The 22,078-nt window shown below is 35.9% G+C and overlaps 1 protein-coding gene across 1 annotated transcript in view; it reads right to left on the bottom strand.

Annotated features, from left to right (window-relative positions):
• Sema3d (semaphorin 3D) overlaps positions 1–22,078 on the bottom strand; it is a 259,497-nt gene that overhangs the window by 31,721 nt on the left and 205,698 nt on the right. The window contains exons 9-12 of the mRNA XM_004662307.2: positions 21,913–22,027; positions 19,914–19,983; positions 16,556–16,700; positions 2,473–2,695 (exon numbers count right to left, since the gene is read on the bottom strand). Coding sequence (XP_004662364.2) covers positions 2,473–2,695; positions 16,556–16,700; positions 19,914–19,983; positions 21,913–22,027 — 553 coding nt within the window. The remainder of the gene's footprint in view (positions 1–2,472; positions 2,696–16,555; positions 16,701–19,913; positions 19,984–21,912; positions 22,028–22,078) is intronic.

Here is a 22,078-nt window from a genome sequence, read left to right on the forward strand (position 1 = left end):
CACTGAAGTAATATACAGAGGGAAGCAGTAAGCTCTTTACACATATTCTACCTTCAGAATCATTATTAAGGAGTCAAAAACCAAAGATTTATTAAAAATTATTTTAGTTAGAACTTGAAATACGCAGCATTTAATAATGTAGAAACAAAAATGTATGTTTAGAAAGATGCCTTAAGCACACTGTCATACAATACAGTTGACTGTTATGCTAATACAGAAAGATAGCAGAAAGAACACTTAAAAAGAAAAAAAATCACTTTATAATTAATTTGTTTAAAATATACACATGTTTAAACTTCTGAACACTGGCTTGGAGAATGGGAAGCTATTTTACATGTTATAAGTGTACAAAATAATGTGAATTATTTTAGTTTTGCAATGACTCTGACATGTTTCAAACATATTAATTTTTTTTTTTTTAAAGTCAATGTCAGTATTGTCTATCTTGCACTCACTATAGTTTTCTCAGTAAAAGTTAGGTAGTACCACCTAGTGGCTGAATGATGTTTATAAAAGAGAACTGTTAAAAGACCTGTTAAACTGTTAAATGAGCTTTGAGTGGGCAGTTCAAATTAAATGTCAAACTCATGCAAATCAAAAATTGGCTAATTAAGTTCTGACCATCTCTATGTCTTTGGAAATGGAACACCCCTTATTATCTGGGTTCTGGACTTGCCATCTATAGCTTAGTCGGGTTGAATAGTTGGTGCTTCAAGGCTCTTTGAGTAATCACACCTTGCCCTGTAATACCATTGAATTATTTAAAATTTCAGTAATTCCAAAAAACTTTTTTCAGGGCTGGAGAGATGGCTTAGCGGTTAAGCGCTTGCCTGTGAAGCCTAAGGACCCCGGTTTGAGGCTCGGTTCCCCAGGTCCCACGTTAGCCAGATGCACAAGGGGGCGCACGCGTCTGGAGTTTGTTTGCAGAGACTGGAAGCCCTGGCGCGCCCATTCTCTCTCTCTCTCTCTCCCTCCATCTGTCTTTCTCTCTATGTCTGTCGCTCTCAAATAAATAAATAATTTAAAAAAATTTAAAAAAAAAACTTTTTTCAATAAAAATAGATCTACTTTTCCAGAACCCATTAAAATTGCTACTTCTTTTGAAATGCTGAATCATTAACTAGCACACATCTAGGATGCAATACTTTTGTTTTAGTGTTACGTATTATTTCTACAGCCATTAGAATTCACTTTATACATGCATTACTCTGGCCAGGTGTGGAGGCTCACACCTTTAATCCCAGCACTAGGGAGTTCAAAATTTGGAGGATCACCTTGAGTTCAAGGCCACCCTGGTAGTAAAGGTTGAATTCCAGGTCAACCTGTGTTAGAGTGAGACCATACCTTGAAAACACAAATACACACACACACACTCACACACACACACACAAATGAATAAATAAAAATATAAAAAGGAAAATAAAAGGAAAGAAAGAAAGAAAAGTACTATTCCATAAGATTTTTCATATTGTTGAGATTAAACAGACAAGCAGCAATTATTTCTATGAAAAATGCTCATTTCTCATCTATTTTAGTACATGTTTCCTTTCTTCCTTACTCTCTCCTTTTCTTCTTCCCTTCCTTCTATCAATCTATCTATCCACTTTCTTTCCTTTGGCATAATCTTCATAGTCCAGATTGGCCTTGAACTTTTGATCTTCCAACCTCAGTTTCACAAATGTTTGTATTATAGTGTGTACTACCATAGCTGGCTAGCCATATTTTGATAATTTTATAATTAAAATTTGACAGGAAACAAAATAAATAATCTCTAGTAATGGGAGTCCACAAATTAATTTTAATCTACAAAATTCAGGAACAGGTAAGTTCACTCTTAAACTCAATTTAACCTACTTATAAAGTGGTGTTTAATGCTTTTCCAAAGCTATCAAGTCCTCTGAGTCAATAACTCCACAACCTGGTGTGAAGGGAGGGTGTTGGGTAGGACTTACCAAACACTGAGTAGACAGAGTGAAATGTAAAGTCTGAGTGTAAGGAAACATTGAGTTGTCTTGTTTGTGTGATTTTAATTGACAGTTTTCCAACAAATAGGCATTAAGCAACTAATCTGTAGCAGATGCATGAGAGTTATGAAATGTAAATATAAATATATTTTAAATCTCAAATAGGATAGGAGATGTCTAAAATTGTCCATTAAAACTATGGGCTATACAATTTTAAGAAACACAAAGTGCCGGGCGTGATGGCACACGCCTTTAATCCCAGCACTCAGGAGGCAGAGGTAGGAGAATTGCCGTGAGTTCGAGGCCACCGTGAGACTCCATAGTGAATTCCAGGTCAGCCTGGGCTGGAGTAAGACCCTACCTCGAAAAACCAAAAAAAAAAGAAACACAAAGTACCAGATAATAATTATTCATCATTATTTTGACCACAAATATTTTTGGAATTTTGTTTTCTTTATCAAGTAGTGACAATTCCTTTGAAAGAAAACATAGTCTGCTTTGAGCTCACCTGTTCCAAGAAACATGACATCATATTGTCCATCTTCAGCAACAACATGGTCCACCACTATTTGTGTCAATCTGTAGTCCACATTGATTCGCTTGAAGGTTGGTACTCCTGCCACTGGGTACACTGCCTTATGCATTACAGGGTGTCGCTTTATGAAACTGATGACATCATCTGGAAAGTCTCGGGTGGATTTAATCAGTGGGTCATAGGTTTTGCTTGGGCACTGAAATATACAGGAGTAAAGTGAAGGCCTTGTCTATGTACTTGGGAAACTTACACACACTTCCCGTAAGATTTTCATGGCATATCATAGATAATTTTAAGGAGGTAGACAACAGAGTAAATATGGAATCACATTTATATATAAAAAATTCAGTGTCCCTCCTGTATGATTATATATGATTTTCTCCTTCAAAAAGGTATAAATTATATCTTTTCATCTTGTTATTTTAAAGATTCTAGAGTGTAATCTTTTCTTATGAAGAGATTATCGTTGCTCATGAAGACAACTATTTCTACTAAAGTGTGGCAGCACATGCCTGCAATTCTGGCACTGAGGAGGCCAAATAAAGAAGATTCACTTATACTGATAGAGTTCAAGGCCAGCCTACGTATCATGATACCATGACTCAAAAGTAATTCTAATGAAGATACTTGAAATTTAAATTTAAGAAACTATTAAGAAACTTATGTAAAAACATGAGAAAATATGGGAAACATTTAATTTCACCATCTCTCCAGCCCAAATTTAAATTTCCTTTGAATAACTTAAGGATATCAATTCAGTTGAAACCACATTATAAAAAATATAAAGGAAAAAAGATTGTAAATTTACTTTCAAAACAGCTTTGGAAACTTGAAATTATACAACATTATTATATACTGCGATCAGTTCAACAGCAACCCTTCAGAATCTGTGAAGAAAATCTCTGGGAATTTTCCTCTTCTGCCCAAAGCAACCTTCTGTGTATGAGTGATAAATACTTGGTAAGAACTGCCCCCTTCTGGTAACAATTAAAAGCTCACGTTAGTATAAAGTCAAATGATTATTTTTTCCCCCCTTGTTTTTTCAAGATAGGTGTCTGCTCTAGCCCAGGCTGACCTGGAATTCACTATGTAGTCTCAGGTGGCCTTGAATTCACAGCAATTCTCCTACCTCTGCCTCCTGAGTGCTGGAATTAAAGGCATGCACCACCACACCTGGCTAAGTCAAAAATTTTGATGAGCTGTTATGCAAGCATAAAGAAGGAATAGCTTTACAATTTGACATCCTCCCCCACCAATATAACCACTTTTACATCCTAAATCTAACTTATTCTGCAAAAAAATTGAAAACTAGGAAGTAATCTCAAATATAACACTGTTATCACATATGAATTCTTTTTTAAAATATTTATTTATTTATTTGAGAGAAAGAATCCGAGAAATAGAAAGACAGACAGAAAGGGAGAGATAATAGTTGTACCAGGACTTCTAGCCACTGCAAATGAACTCTAGACACATGTGCCACCATTTTGCAACTGGCTTACATGGGTCCTAGGGAATTGAACCTGGGACCTTGGGCTTTGGAGGCAAATGCCTTAACCACTAAGCAATCTCTCCAGCCTCCATGTTCGAATTCTTCTTATTATTATTTTATTTTATTTTTGGTTTTTCGAGGTAGGTTCTCATTCTAGCCCAGACTGACCTGGAATTCACTATGTAGTCTCAGGGCGGCCTTAGACTCAGGTGATCCTCCTACCTCTGCCTTCTTAGTAATAGAATTAAAGGTGTGCGCAATCACACCCAGCTCCATGCTTGAATTCGTAAGGGACTAATGAATCATTTGGAATTAAAACTAAGTTAATTGATACATGTGTATAGAAGAAAATGTGGGACATTAGTGAACTTAGACATGAAATATCTCTGCTATGCTAAAGGTTACAGCTAATTTAACAGCTAGATTCCCATTTAAAAAATGGAAGATGAACTGGAATAGTCTTCACTGAATGCAGTCATGTATACTAGGAATTAATAAAATCATATAGATGTTGTAAAAACAAACACACTTTCAAGGGGTTCACTGTTGGGGAGCTGTGGATCCTCGGGTTAGATGCAACATATTACTCTGACCCCAAATTTCCTGCCCATACAATTATAATGACATTATGAAGTAGACAGTCAACAAAGTTGTACTAAAATTGAAACAAAAAGCTGTCAGTGAATTTCCATAATTACTTGGTGAGTATCTATCGTCTACAAACCTTGCCTGTCTTCCATTAAAAACCTGGTCCTGCTGGTTGTGGTGGCACATGCCTTTAATACCAGCCCTCAGGAGACAGAGTTAGGAGGATGGCTATGAGTTGAACGTCAGCTTTTAAATACAGAGTTCCAGGTCAGCTTGGGCTAGAATGAGACAGTACCTCAAATCCCTCTCAAAAATAAATATAAACAAACAAACAAACAAACAAATAAATAAATCCTGCTGGGCATAGTGGATCATGCCTTTAATCCCAGAGTTTTAGTATTTCTGTGAATTTGAGGCCAGCCTGGGCTAGAGTGAGACTCTTCCATCAGAAAACAGAAGTTGGGTGTAGTGGCACATGCCTTTAATCCCAGCATTCCAGAGGCAGACGTAGTAGGATCACCGTGAGTTCGAGGCCACCCTGAGACTACATAATGAATTCCAGGTCAGCCTAGGCTAGAGACCCTACCTAAAAAAAAAAAAAAAAAAAAAAAAAAAAAACGTAGCAGGGGCTGGAGAGATGGCTTAGCTGTTAAGGTACTTACCTGCAAAGCTTCAGGATCCAGGTTCCATTCTCCAGTACTCACATTAGCCAAATGCACAAGGTGGTACATACATCTAGAATTCATTTATAGTGGCTAGATACCATGGTGCACCCATTCTCTCTCTCTATCTCTCTCTCTCTCTCTCTCTCAAAAATAAATAAATGAACCAATCCTGTCTTGGTATCTATCCATTTGTCTCATGTCTGTATCTAAGAGATTAAAAATGCCCCACATCATTAGCCATGTTGTACTTATTTAGCATATCCTTAACTGGATGTCGATCTGAAGACTGAAATCTGCATATTCTTTCTTTGTTTCCAGCATTTAACCTTCAACCAAGTAGATAGGGTAAGGATCCCTAAATTAAGGATCCCTAGATTAAGCAAAGATTCCAAACAGATGAGAAGCTCAGATAATACAAAGCTCTTCTCCAATTACAGGATACATGTGAGGCTTAGTCAAAGACTATTTATAGTGAGCTTTTATCATCTAATGACTGTGGTTCAATGTGGTTGGTTTATTACTAAAATCAAAGCAAAAGCGAGATTTTCCCTGCATTTCATTTTTGAAAGCGCCTTCCAACATAAGAAAAAAAATATCTCTTAAGGAAAATCCATTTAGACTTTGCAGCTATAGTTATGTAGTAACTAGAATTTCAAAGGAAAAACATGACTTTCAATCCACAATTTTGATATCAATTTTTAAATAATTACACATTTTATGTAAGACAATACAGCTGAATAAAGGCAGGAACATTTAGCAAAGATAAAATAGGATGGCTTTCCTCACTACTTGCCTCCCACAAAATGGCTTAGGTATAAGAAAATCTAAGGGGGAAAAATGGAAGGGGAGGAAAACCTGGTTTCTATTGTCTGTCATAGAATGATCTTTGCAAATACAGGTTTTCTTATGTAGTTTTCTCATGTGGCACGTAGCCAGTACATGGCTAAGATCCTCACGCCTTGGTTTCTAGGATTGATTTCAAGTCCTCCTTACTAGTACAAATGTAAATGATTTGGGCATGTGACTCTCTGAGGGGTAAGACAGGACATTATGAACCAAAAAGTATTGTTTTAGTACATTCAATCCACAAGCATGCTTGCTTTGATATCACACAGCTGTGTGGCATACTGTGCTAAACACAGCTGGAGATGCCAAGCAACATACTCAGGTAAGAGCAGGAAAGAGTCTTGTAGAAGAAAACAAAGATTTAAAAAAGTATAAAGAAACACTGTATCTTAAATAAAAGACAACATGGGTTATAAGTTTTATTCAAAACTGTCTATAAAGTTTTTTTTTTCCCTATTACAGCTATATATCCTAGGTGTTTATATGCCATGTGTATATATGCTCTTTAAATTTGTAACTAATAATCCATCCAAATGTCCCATGAAAGACCTTTAATTTCCTTCACTAATTTTCTGAAATTTACTTAACCTCTACAAATTTAGCTCCTGTGAATGTCAGAAATAATTCTAGCATCTTATCTATGTCCCCATTTACTGTTCTTAAAAACTTTTAAGACACCTTAAAAGTTGGTGGAAAATAAAAATGTGAAAAAAAAAAGCTATTAGTCAAATTTGAAACTATCACTATCTTGCTGGAAGCTTTAGTCACTTTTCTTACTGAATCTAAAGAGGAGAGAACCTGCCTAGAAAGCGGCTGGAATAAAAGTGTACCAGGCCAGCAACAAGCCTGCTCAGCTCCCATCCTGGTGGCACGCTGCCACAGTGAGCTAGGTGCAATCATGTTTGCTTGGCAGATCTCACTGTGTAGAACCTTTTGGAGTGCAGTGGGAAGCAATGGATAAGAATGGAAAAAAAAAAAAATGCTTTTTATCCAATGAGAGAACTTTGCCCCCTGGCAAGGCACCAGACAGCTGTTCAAAGTTTTCTCCCCCTGCTGCTGCAGGCTATTCTCTGTAAATGCAATTTCCTTTTAAACAAAGGAGAGGATTGACTAATGTGAAGGAAGGCATTGCACTAGAAAGAACTAGCCAGTGTTGCATTTCTTGCAGATTGGGGGAACAAAATGAAATATTCTATGAGTGAAATGTAAAGGCAGCCTGATTTTTAATTATGATATAAACATGCAAACTTGCTAAGTGTCAAAGAATCCTCTGATTGTTCATTTAAAGCTCAGTCTGGAACAAATATAGGCAAGAAGAGATCCAGTTTTAAAGATTAGAGATAGAAAGGCCGGTGATAAAAGTACAGTTAATTCATCCTCTCCCTCTCTCTCCCTTCCTTATCCTTCCACCCATTCCACTCCTGCTCACTTCAGATTCCCTTTACTAGATTTCTGTCCCGGAAACAGCACAATACTATTCAACAGTAAGTAGCTTAAGATTTGAAAACACCATGATAAAAGCTAATGTCTCTCTATCTCAAGTTGGGAAGGTGGACTAACATTGAAAATAAGTGGCCTCTCATTCTTTTCGAGAAACAGCCTAGATTTGGTTGTGAGGGATACCTTCAGCATAAGGAATTTAGAAACCTGTAGTCAAGTTGTATGCCCTTTAGCCTGGTCTCTGTTTATCTTTTCTGGAATTAAACTCCAAAAGACTATGAATTAAACTTATTCTCAGTGTTTTAGAGAGGTAGGAATGAAGTAATAGATAAAAGAGAAAACAACAAACAAAGAATTCAATGTGATTGAATAAACAATTTATGCTAAATGAAATTTTCTCAAATTTTTTAGGCTTTAATAATGAAGAAAGCTTTACTTTCTGAAAACAGCAAAATGTTAATCACTTTTGGATGCATAAATTTGAGCACAGCATAACACAGTAAGAAATAATTCCTCCATCATCACAATTTGCTTGGTTGAAATGATCAGTGTAACATTGTATAAATGCACATGAAGTCTTTAAATCATTTAATTTTCTTTGTCCAATTTTACCTATCTTTGAAGGTCAAGTACCTCCTTTATACAGTATAAGACAATTACCTTTCTTTCTTTCTTTCTTTCTTTCTTTCTTTCTTTCTTTTCTTTCTTTTTTTTTTTTTTTTTGTAATGTCTCACTCCAGCCCAAGCTAACTTGGAATTCACTATGGAATCTCAGGCTGGCCTCGAACTCATGGTGATCCTCCTACCTCTGCCTCCCAAGTACTGGGATTAAAAACGTGTGCAACCACATCCTGCTCAACTTTTTTTTTTTTTTTGCTTGTTTGTTTGTTGTTTTTGTTTTTGTTTTCAAACTAATGTCTCACAGTAGCCCATGCTTACCTGGAACTCACTTTGTAGCTCAGGCTGGACCTGTACTCATGGTGTTCCTTGTACCCCTGTCTCTCAAATTCTGAGGTTAAAGGCATGTACCACTATGCCCAGCCCTGACAATTCTTATTTAATGGAACCAGTATAGTTAAAATATCTTCTGAAAAATTCATGATCTTAAATAGTCACTCAACCAATGGGATCACATGAAGCTGAAGAGTTTCTTTACAGACAAGCATACAATAAGCAAAGCCAATAGACTAGCCACAGAATGGGAGAAAATATTTGTGGGGTATCCAACTGATAGAGGCCTAATCTCTAGCATCTACAAAAACTCACAAATCTAAACAGTAAGAAGTCAAACACCCCATTCACAAAATGGGACAAAGAGCTGAACAGGTAGTTCACAGAGGAAGAAATACAAATGGCAAACACACACTTAAGAAAATGTTCATCTTCCTTAATCATTAGAGAAATGCAAATTAAAACAACTATGAGATTCCAGCTTACCCCAATAAGGATAGCAAACATCAAAAATTCAAACAAAAATAAATGCTGGCGAGGTTGTGGAGAAGTAGAAACACTCATCCACTGTTGGTGGGAATGTAGGATGGTACAACCACTTTGGAAAAGCAATATGGAGACTTCTGAAAAGGCTGACTATAGAGATACCAATAGATCTTCAATTTAATAAACACATAAAATTCTAAGAATCTTACTTGTGTTTGTTGAAAGAATGCATGATGGGTTGCATAACTGTTCAAGCCAAACAGTTGAGGTAGAGCCTAAACTCTATGGGGAAACAGTACCAAAGATTGTTAACCAGGTGTATTCTATACTTTCCTGACATCACTGTGAACCATGTTCACCTCATGCCCCAGCTGTTGTGAATATAAACCGGCATTACAATCATCCTGGTTCTAGCTGAAGCAAAATTACACATATCCAGTGTGTCATGTAGCAAGAAAACGAGCGTAGTCAACATCCTGAATTCTTCACATATGTTTTGATCTTTCCAGAAGTCCCTCCTGTGCAGCAAACTATTGACTAATCAAGCAATGATGAACCAATATGTTAAATTAAAAGAAAAGATCTTTCTAGAAGATACAAAGGTCAGGACCCATGGGTGATCTCTCATAGTACTTTTTATGAGATGAATTTTCAGTGGACCAGAAATTAAAAAGTAAAACCTCATGATTTCTAAGTGTCTTTTACAAGGTTAGAATGGCTTACTAGGCAAGGTGTTACACAACTTTAAACCAAGCATATGAGATTCCCAGTTAGGAAGAGCATGAGTTTGAAGCCAGCAATTTGGGCTATAAGTGAATGGATGATAAAAACGTGGTGCATAGCACAACTGAATTATTTTTGCCTGTTAAGAAAATGAAATTTGAAGGAAAATGGATGGAACTTTGGAATATTTAACTCATAGCACAAAAAAATGTGGAAAAACCCTATTGAAAAAGAAACAGACTATTTAATTTCCACTTTGATTTGCTCAAGTGAAGAGTTGCAGATGACCTGGCTTCTTGTTTAGGAATTATTTGAAATGTTTTACAGAGGGATATATTTAACAGCTTAAATTTGGTAGTGGTAAAATTTTGTAAAACATTTTTAGTGGTGGGGTATCAGTAATACATAAATATGTCATCTGAAACAAAATTATTCAATTTTATAAAGACCTAAAGTTTTAAATAGGATTAGAGAAGAGAAATGTTTATTCAGAGAATATTTGAGGCTAGAAAGGTTGCTTAGTGGTTAAGGTACTTGCCTGCAAAGCCAAAGGACTCAGGTTCTATTGCCCAGTGTCCACATAAAGCCAGATGCACAAGGTGGCACATGCATGTGATATTTGCTTACAGTGGCTAGAGGTCCTGGGCATGCCTATTCTCTCTATCTGCCTCTTTCACTCTATCTCGAATAAATAAGTAAAAATAAAATAAAACTTAAAACACAAGAATATTTGAGATTTACTAAGTGTTAAAGAACAATTGTATGTTTTTCCTAAATTATAAATTGCATAAAATATAGCCTTAATTAGGATTTGTTGACCAAGTTTTACAGGATATGTTATCATCCATTTTCTTTGGGGCTGGCCTGAAACTCCCAGTTCCAGCATGTGGCTAACATCCACAATGAGCTTTTGATCAGAGAGACATACAAGGTTTCCTAAAAGAAAGACAGATTTCTGTTAGAGTACTTAATGACCTACCACAGGTTAGTGGTAGACCCTACTGCTGAAGGCACCAAGGCTGAAAGATGGAAGAGAGTCAGTCCCCAGACAGTTAGCTCATCTAATGTCAGAAGGTGCTGCATGAGGGACTGGGGGAAAATGATGAACATCTGTCCAAGCAACTAATGGTCAGCAGCAAACAACATGACATGATGCTCACATAAGTGCAATATTAGAGCACAGCCATGATGAGAAACCAACTGCTCTTGATTTGGCTAACTGATCAGCTCAGTGGAATGGAACCCATAGCTGGAGCTGGGAAACAAGTCAGAACCATATCAAAAAAAAAGCTGGCTCTCCATTATCAAGCTCCCACCAATCGTGGGCTACAAGACGGCCTACACCTATTAAATTCTCTCTAAAATAACAATAGTTATCCCATTTATCTGGCACTAACTTCACTCTCCTTTGGAAAAGTTGCTTCTCTTTTTCAGAGGGATGCAGATCCTAAAGAGAGAACCAGCCCATCACACCTCAAAAGGGTCCCAGCTGAAACTAACAGTAATTGGCGAAATGGGAAAGAGTGCTACTTTCTTTTTTTTATTTCATTCAAATTATACAGAAATGCATTTAGGACGAAATCATGGAAGGGCATAAGCAATAAATAGGAGATTAAGCAAATCTTTTGATTTTTGATATTTCATGTAGCATAGTGATTCTTTGCCAAACATAAAATGATAATTAAACCATCACACCTACTCAGAGGGAGGAAAAAAAAAAAAAGAAAAGCAAGAGGCAAAAGTGAAGAATGTGTCAGGGTGAGGTGTGCCTCAGTAGAGCTGGTCTGACAAGTTGAGTCATTAGACACTGTCCAGGAAGCTTGGTACAATGCCATAGTATGCCTTGAAATACAGATCTAAGCCGGGCGTGGTGGCATATGCCTTTAATCCCAGCACTCGGGAGGCAGAGGTAGGAGGATCACCATGAGTTCGAGGCCACCCTGAGACTCCATAGTGAATTCCAGGTCAGCCTGGGCCAGAGTGAGACCCTATCTCAAAACAAACAAAAATACAGATTTATTTCAGACTTGTGAACCAAGATCACAATGGAATTCACACACTACTTGCACCTCTTTAACAACATATATCTATGTATAAAGAATAGGTTTTGGGCTGGGGAGATTGCTTAGTAGTTAATGTGCTTGCCTAGGAAACCTAAGGACCCAGGTGCAGCTCCAAAGAAACCACTTAAGCCAGATGCACATGGTAGCACATGTGTCTAGAGTTCATTTACAGTGGCTAGAGGCCTTGGTGTACCGATTCTTTCTCATACACACACACACACACACACACACACACAGAGAGAGAGAGAGACTAGATTTTACTGTTCGTTAAGCTGCTGGTAGAACTAGAATGTGTTTGTTTACCACTCACCAGTGCATAAATAATAAGTTAAAGTTCTGAAATAAATGATAACACCTATGATTACATCCTTTTAGTTACCAAAAAAAAATGTAACATCTTAGTTAAGATAATCATGGGTTTTCATAAAAGTAAACCACCATAATTTAACAGGAAAATCAATATACATTCAGAAATGAATAGGATCAAAGATTGTTGTTTTGCAGAAATAGACATTTAAAACCTGGGATTAAATAGTTTAAGGTAGTACCATAGGTTTCATAACTTAAGGAAGTTTAAAATCAAATAGATTATTTTCAGAATTTTGATAGAAAGATTTAAAACTGATATTCACTTCTGACTAGACACCAAATAGTAACTTACATTTATGGGCAATTCTTAAAAATTCCTTGTCAACGCAGAAAAAAATTATAGGATGCAATTAGTGTATTTACTAGAATTATAGTGAATTATTTCTAGGAAGTCAAAATTGAAATCTGCATTTATAAATATTCCCCCCAAACTGATTCTTCTAGCCTATATTTAGTTGTGTCTTGACATCAACTGGATTTCTATACATGGTTTGTGCCACTCATTTTGGAATGATTTATTTTACTTGGAACTTCACATTACCGAAAACAGCAGGTTAGTAAGGAAGTGCTTGAACAGATTGAGTTCAGCATCCTATTTTGGTCGCCAGAGGGCAGAAGAATCACTGGAAGTGAATCAAGTCTATAAACACATCCTTGCATGTTCTTAGGGTCATTAACATTGTAGAATACCATAGTGACAGTAAGAGTTTATGTTTGACAGTGATCAATAGAGACAGAGTATTCTATTTAAACCAAAAAATTAAAAAGGTCATGGCATGCTATGACTCCTGTAAGTGCTGCCCTGAATGATTCCATCAGCAGAGGTATCTACTGGGAGATGAACTTATTTAGTTCAATCTTAAAAGCAATATGGATACAGAAAACATAAAATCAAACACGATTTATAAAAGAAATAGTTTTAAAAAATTTAATATATGTGTAAAATAGATTTCACCAACCCTTATAGAGAAAGCAAATTATTGAGCAAGTGAGATACATTTACTTGAGTATCATTTAAAATAAGGTTAAATGTAGTGATACTTTCAAAGCTTTATTGCATTTGTGTAGACAGATCATCCACAGGGAATCAACGTAAGGTTATGATAGCTTTGATCACTTTGAAGGTAATGTATATGGATTTTTATTAGGTCTAAATTTCCTCCGTATACACACTATACAAGTTATGGTCACGGGTATGCGTTGATACTTTTCTCACCCAGAAAATCTGGCAGGTAATACACTGTTGTAATGCTTTAAGAATATACTGAGATATGCTTCTCATGGTTGCATGTACTTATAATCCAGCACTTGGGAGAGGGAGGTGGAAGAATCAGAAGCTCATAGCCATCCTTGACTACACAGGTTGATGCTGACCTGTGCTACACAAAAGGACCCTTTCTCAAAACAAGAAGAATATAGTGAGATAATATATACATACATATGCTGTCTAACTAATAATAAATATTCAATTATTTTTTACTAAAATTTCTGAATTGGAGGACAAATAAAATAAAATAATTGTAGCTTTGGGTACTTTAAATAAGATAGGAAAGGATGTCAGGAATGCAGCTAATTATAGGTAGCATATTCAGCCCTGTGTCTTCCACACAGGTGGAGAATAGGTGATTATCAGAGGATGGCAGAGAATAAAGAGAGAAGATCAAACATAAGACTCAAAGCAATAGCCTTTTTAAATTTTTTTTGTTCATTTTTATTTATTTATTTGAATGTGACACAGAGAGAAAGAGACAGAGACAGAGAGAGAGAAAGAGAGAGAGAGAGGGAGAGAATGGGTGTGCCAGGGCTTCCAGCCACTGCTAATGAACCCCAGATGTGTGTGACCCTTGTGCAGCTGGCTAACATGGGTCCTGGGGCATCGAGCCTTGAACTTGGGTCCTTAGGCTTCATAGGCAAGTGCTTAACCACTAAGCCATCTCTCCAGCATGCAAGAGTCTTTTCTATGCTGCTATTTTTGGCAAGTAGTAGATTAGAAAAGTTATTTAATTGTTCTGGACACCAGTTTCCTCCTATGTAAAATGAGGGCACTTTATAGGTCCCTTTTATCCATTCCATCTCTTATGTTCTCAAATTTTATAAGTGTAGTCACTTGATATACTGTGAAACCTAATTGCAATGATTTTATGAATGTGGTCATTTAAAATGGTACATTCATTTAGGAAAAGTATTTGTGTAGTAGATTCTCACATCAGATATGATGTTTATAACTTCAACATTAGCATCTCCAATATAAAAGATAATGTGGAAACAGAATAAACACTGAAGAAAATAAAAATTATGATATCATTTATAAATAATTATAGTGAATAGGCTATGTATGTACATGTTCTTTTACATTTATGTACATGTGGGTACAGTGATTTGGGGTATTCCATAGCAGGATCCAATATGTTTAGTGTATTTTGGTTCTTTGCACAATGACATTTATACTTTCTGATTTGGGGAGTGGAATCTGTTGCCATATCAAATAAATTATCTAGTCACTTAAGAGTGTCACATAAGATGGGTTTTATTTAAGCTTTCTCTAATGTTTGTGGCTCTTCCTGACAGAAGGTGGAAAAATGCTAACTACCCTCTCTGTAGTCTCTCACATTACAATTGGAAAGACATGTTTAGTTTCAATTTCTGAGTATTATTAGAACTCAACTCTAATAATTTAATAATCTAATAAGTTGTGACCTTGTATGCAAAAGATTTTCTGTAATCAATGTGAATTGTCTCAGCCTCAAATTCTATCTTCAATATACCATGATAACTAGTTCAAAAACCTATAATGTTCTGAAATGAAATCAGTACCTCAAAGGGAAATAATCATTCCTAAGTTCATTGCAGCACTATTCTTAGGAGGTGAGACACATAAAACTAAATATAAATTGAAAAATGACTGGGTGAAAAAGAAAAAAAAATGTGATAGTTACAGGCATACACACACATGCACACTAGAATACTATTAGCTTCTCTGTAAGAACATGAAACAACCCTGAGGATATTGTGTTAAGGAAGTCTTAAAGAAAAGTGTTTGATTTAATTTTGAGGTATGAATGGTCAAATTCATAGAATCAAAGAACTAATGTGGTTAGCAAGAGTTAGAAACAAGGAAAATTGTGAGTTAGTAATGCAGGGACATGAAATTTCAGTTCACCAAGATGAATGTGTTCTACATATCTGCTATTCTTAACAAAGGACTTAATGCACCCAAAACTCTAACAGGATATTACAGATTAAATGCTTTCATCATAATAAAAATGATAAAAACTAGGAAATTAATTCTGAAAGTCATCATATTATGTGAAAACAATATTTCCACAAGCTAGGTGTGATGGCGCATGTCTGGCATCTCAGCACTTAAGGGCTGAAATAATAGGATTGAAGCAATAGTCTGAAACCTGCCTGGTTATTACAGTGACTTCCATGCTTGCCTGGTTGCCTATAAATTAAAATAGTCCATACAGGAGAGAAGAGGGAGGCTCCTAAGACATTGGCAGCTCATGAAATTCACAAACTTTACAATCCTCCTTCCCAGTAGTTATTAGGGGAAATAAGTCTTTTTAATCATAATGCTTGCATGTTGTACATGGAGATTCAGAGATGCAGTTTTTGTGAGTCATCACCCATGATGCTGTGAGGCTTTTTTAGTGCTGGGATTGCAGATACATGCCATCATTACCAGTTTAAACTCAAGGTTCCTTAAAATATCATCCCATATTAGAAATGTACATTCTTACAAGATGCAAAACATAAGTAAAAGAACTTTGTATGGCAAGAAGGGCTATAAATTAAATGAATTATTTAAACTGATGAAGTCCTTTAAAAGCAGAAATAGGGGCTGGAGAGATTGCTTAGTGGTTAAGGCCCACCCAGGTTCAAAGCCCCAGTACCCATGTGAAGCCAGATGCACAAAATGGCACATGTATCTGGAGTGTCTTAGTAGTGGCAAGAGGCCCTACAGCATTCATTTTCCATTCTTTTTCCCCTCTCTAAATAATCCTTCCTTCTCTCTCCCTGCTTGCAAATAATAATAACTAAATTTTGAGAACTGTTTTTTAAAATAGAAACAAAGACAAGAAGACTTGTGCTATATATGCAGAGCTGTGTGTATGAAACACTTAATTATTTGGCATTTTCAGCTAATTCACAATATCTATCATTCTATTTAACTAATTCATTTGGGGGTTAAAATCCATATTCTTACCATAGTCTACTTATTGTAGTACAAGCCATTTTACTTCAAATTTCCATTTGAAAGAAAAATGTAAATAGTATGAAGATATAAAATACTAATACATCACTACAAATAAATAAGAGTTTTTCCAGAAATCAACAGCACATGTGGCTATGGAATGTAGCATAGTTTAAGAATTAGGAAATGAATAAGGGATTATTGAAATAACTCACTTATTAAGTTGGATACATACTGTGCCAGGGCGAGGATAAGGAATTCTTCCATCATATTGCACCCAGCGATGATCTGCACTTTCCTTATGAGCATAGGGGCCATTAAAAACTGCTCTGATATCAGCCATGCTATATACACAGACAGCAGAGCCTTTGAAGATGGAACTGAAAGAAAACAGTATGAAGCAGTCATTAATTTACTGAGAGTATACTGTACTCAGGGGCTGTGGTTGAAAATGTTTGGCACACTCTCTCTGGCAGGTCCTAGAGAATTTTATTTTTGTTGTTGTTGTTATATCCTGATGGAGCTTATAGCCAAGCAATTCTGACTGACAGGTATTAACATTTCACACCCGGAAGGGTACCCAGAAGAGGCTGCCAGGTAAATTTTCAGAGAGGAAGTGAGCTCTACATTGACACCTGGGGGATAAATAGGAAGCATGTACAAAGACTAGATGGTAGAAATTAAGACATATAGAATTTACCTGCATATTCTTTAGTATTTTTGAATGAATTGTAACATAATACTTGATAAAAAGATTAAAATATAGAAAGATAACCTACATTCAAAACAGTAATCATTTGGCTATGTAAATAATTACATTTGTATGTTTTTTTTTAGAATGAGTGAACATCATAATATATGGATATTCTGTGATTTATTGTTATGCCTTTTATTAAAATAAATTTTAAATGTAAAAATAAACTTTTTAATATAATGGTTATAATGGTCTACTTTGCACTTAAAGTGGTCATGCCCACATAATTTCAGAGGATACAATGGGAGGCAAAAAACCTACATAGGAATTCTATATTGTTTTGCAAATCAGAGTTGAAGCTTGATTAGCACTCATCAGATATTTATTTTATGTTTTAGTTTTGGAAAGGAAAATGTACTTTTTTTCAATGTAAAATTTTCAGTGAATCTTGCTTTTAAACTTGATATCAACTTTTAGGGTCTAAAAATCTTAGTATGTAAGCATTACACAAACAAATTAACAATTGCATCATTAGTAACTCCATTACAACTATTCCTGGAACTGCACCAATGGGAAGCCTTGAGAGGTAATGGTAGACAGGCATCTAGGAGACAACTATCTGATAAGAGGAAAGTGATACTGCCATAAACATCACACATAATTTTAAGAGAGTAATGTGTCACAGTTAGCGGTGCTGCTATTATTTAAGGCTAATTAAATCTTGCACTTAACAAAGGACATGACATGCTTTGAACATTACCTCAGTTTTGGGGGCAGTATTAACAAAAATAATAACAGGAAAAAAGAACTGACTTATAACTTCACACTCTGGGTGGGCAGAAACTTGATAGGAAAAAAAATAATGAACTATCTTGGGGTTACATTTCCCTGGCACATATGTGTCTTATGTGTGGAACACACATTGACTTCAAAGAAAGCTTGTGAATGGAAAGGTGCCAAGAATACCAGGGTGGAGATACTGCAGACACTTCTTTGCACCATTTTATGTCCAGGCATACATTACCAGAAAAATGGATCTCCTATTAAAATAATCACACACTATATCACATAATTAATCAACTATTGTTTGTCTTTTTTGATATCTCTACATCAATAGAAAACTTCTGTTTCTACATGAGGAATTATGAACTAAATGAGGATCATGCCAAAAGGAGAAACTATTCATATCCAGAATAGCTTAGGAATTTATTCAAAAAGAGACAATCAAAATATTTCTTCTATACCAAGACCAACGATGTCAATTCCCCCATGACTAATGTCAACATGCACTGAAAAGAATAAGAATAGAACTTAGGAAATAAGCAAAGAATTTCCAAGAATGTACACAGTAATACATAACAGAAGCAAATACTGCTTTGAATGTAATCAAAGTTAAGTTAGAATGAGATAAAATGAAGAAAGGCAGCACCATAACTTTGTGAAAGTTTTATAGATGCTAGTATAAGAAGTTCGAGGAATCCAGAGTGTGAATAATATGCACAAGATGCATTATGGAAACAGAAGGCCAGAGCCCATGGACTAACATGAGGAAAAGCTTCACCTCTACACCTGCTGTCACTATGAATTGACTGCTTATTTTCCAGCAGGTGACACACACTTTTTTTGCTTAAACTGGAGTACCAGTGAAATGGGCAGAAAAACCACACAATTAATTTCTTAATTATGAGAAACAATTTCCCTTAATTTCTGAGAAACAAGAAAGGGCGTATAAGACAGTCTAAACTATGATGGGAGTCATAGAGTCAAGAGTGTCAGGGTGGAGATATTTGTCAGTGGTTAAAGCACTTGCCTACAAAGACTTATGACCCAGGTTCAATTCAACAATACCCATGTAAAACAAGATGCACAAAAGGCTGCATACATCTAGAATTTGTTTGCAGTAGTTGAAGGCCCTGGGATGTCCTTTCTCTCTGTCTCTCCTCTCTATTTCTTTTTGTTTGCAAATAAATAAATCAATAAACAAAAGTGTCCCATCTCTTAACGAAGTCCAGCTTTGTCATTGAAATCAATTATTTATTACTCCAGTACCATCCCTGTGGGCACACTGCTTGCAAGTATGAATTAAAAGGTCTATGCACCTGCCTTTGGTACCCTATGCACTTATGTGAGAAATACACTCAGTCACCTGGTGAGTGACATGTGCTCACGTTAGTCATTGAAGCTTCATGAATAAATGTCAAAGGAATGCAAACAAAATTGCATTGGGAACTGAGCAAAATAAATAACAGAAACCTGCAGTAATCAGTATGGAATCAACCGTGATGACAGAAAACCACAAGGTAGAGTTTAAATTGATATGAAAAGATTTATTAGAAATATAAGTGATGGGTAACATGGAAATATATGTGCAATATACTATTATAAAGAGAAAGATTGAAAAGATCATATAACTATTGTTATGGCTGGATATAAATTTTCCCCCACCGTCTCATGGTTGAACACTTGGCATCTAGCTTATGGTACTGGGAGATTATGGAAACTTTGGGAAGTGGATCCTAGCTGAGGGGTAGGCATTGAGGGTTATAGCCCAGACCCTCTTCCAAGTCATAGTCTTTTTGCTTACTGATCCAGATAGATGTGAACAAGCTCCCTAGCTTATGCCTTATGTGCTGTAATAGATGATGTCCTCAAATCACGACTCAAAATCGACCCTTCTTCCCTTATGGTGCTTCTTATAAGGTATGTTGTCACAGTGATTGAAAAGTAAGTAACTAATATAACTGTTTACTAGGGCTGAGGATATAGATCAGTGATGGAGCACTTGCTCAGCATGTAAAAGCCCATAACTTGGATTCCCTGAATTGCAGAACAACCAAAAAATATGTAGGCGTACTTACATAATTTTTTTCCAGGCTTAAAAGCACTTCATTGAACATACCTTGTTGTAGTAAAGACTCCATACACTGCAGGATTTCTTTCATCCCTTGTTGGGAGTAAATAAATATCTTCTGTCAATGGAAAACAAATATATTTACTGTATTTTCACTTTTTCAGTATTAATTTTGCTTTGAAAAGTTATGTAACATTTTAGATACTATAAGCATCTCGAATGACTTGAATTAAAAATGCCTCCCACAGTTTCATGTGTATAAATACTTAATCCCTAGTTAGTGGTACTGTTTAAGAAGATTGTGCAATGCTGAAGAAGTGTAACTTCATTGAAGAAGTGTGCCACTGAAGTGGAACTTAATGTGTTACAGCTCAGCCTAACTTGCTCTGGGGTACATTTGCAGTGGCTGGATGTCCTGGCATGCATATTCTCTCTCTCTCTCCTCTCTCTCTCCCCATCTCTGTCCTTTTCAAATAAAAATAAAATATTTTTAAAGCCAGAGACAATAGTGACCTTGTGGAATCCCAGACCTCGTTGGGGCAAAATAAAGGACAGATTCTGAAGATTTCCAAAAGCTTGTAGGGTACCTAACTTGGCATAAGCAGAGGTGTATAACAGGGAAACCCTGCTGCAAACAAGGTGGAAGATGTGGACCACCACCTAATGATATCCTTTGACCTCCAAACAGGTACCATGATACACAGAAACACATATATCATACAGACATACATAAAAGTTTTAAAGAGAGAAATTAATAAAATTTTCCCATTAGCTATGTGGCAATGAGTTGGTGAATTAATCTCTTCTGTCAATTATAAATGATCCAACTAGAAATCTTCATTACCCTTCCCAATTAGAAGTATATAATTTCATGTAAAAGGGAAACCAGAAAAAGAAAGTTTTTCCCATCTGTATGCAAACTTGTTGTGTTGTAACTGTGTGAACTTAATGATTCAGTGTTAAAATGGCTGCAATATAACTACGCAACATTAAGAATAAGTCAGCACTAAGATAACACAAGTATTAAAATAAAGCTTTCAAGGATTTAATTATGCATACTGAAATTCAAGATAAAGGGCCATTCACAAATACTCAGTATGGCAGCTGGAGAGATGGCTCAGTAGTTAAGGCACTTGCCTATGAATACTGAGGGTATAATTTAATACAATAGAACATAATTCTGGTGAAGTAATTACTTTGCACACATGGAAAAATAAACAAAAAGCTTTAAAAATAAAAACCAATGATGCCCCTGCTATACAACCATTTCTCTCTCTCTTTCTTTCTTTCCTTTCTTTCTTTCTTTCTTTCTTTCTTTCTTTCTTTCTTTCTTTCTTTCTTTCTTTCTTTCTTTCTTTCTTTCTTTCTTTCTTTCTTTCTTTCTTTCTTTTTAGAATTAATGTTTGGAGAAATAGAGGAGAAATGAAAAGGAAGGATCTGACCACACCTTTTCTGAGTGCTTTTAAGTTTCAGGGACAGCATTCAGAAAATCTCTTGTACTTTCCAGCAGAAGGCTCCTCAGAACAAGGAACTCAGGCACTTTCTACATAGGTGTCCTACCAAAGAGAAAGACTGCCTGAAGGATGGATATTCTTTATGGTTTCAGAACTCATCTTTCTTTTATTTGTGGTAATTTTGTTTCCTTCATTAAAATTAGGACTCTTGCCAGGTATGGTGGTGCACACATTTAATCCCAGAATTTGGGAAGCAGAAGTAGGAGGATCTCCATGAGTTCAAGGTCAACCAGAGACAACATAGTTAATTCCAGGTCAGCCTGGACCAGAGAATCTTAAACTACAGGAATTAATCTTTTTACAATGTACAGCCATACCTAGAAGAACACATGGGCTTTGTGTGTGGGAATTCAGTAAGAACCATTCTAACAAGTAGATAAATATATCATATATAAATTATTTATGTATACCTTATATAAAATGATATAGATAAATTATTTATTATGTAATACACACACACACACACACACATGAATTTGGCAATAAAATCAATGCTGTATTATTAGGCAGTATGGAATGGACATGCAACTTACGGAGCTCATCAAAGTGCGTATCAGCCCCATCACTTCCAGGGATTGAGCAAATCAGTCTGGCCTTAAGAAACGTTGTCCATTTGTTTATCAGGCTCCGTTGTCCACCTACATCATTCTGAAAAATGGAAAATAGAAATGAAGCATAAAAATCACCAATAAGATTCTC

The sequence above is a fragment of the Jaculus jaculus genome, chromosome 10 (genome assembly GCF_020740685.1).
Source record: "Jaculus jaculus isolate mJacJac1 chromosome 10, mJacJac1.mat.Y.cur, whole genome shotgun sequence".
NCBI lineage: Eukaryota > Metazoa > Chordata > Mammalia > Rodentia > Dipodidae > Jaculus > Jaculus jaculus.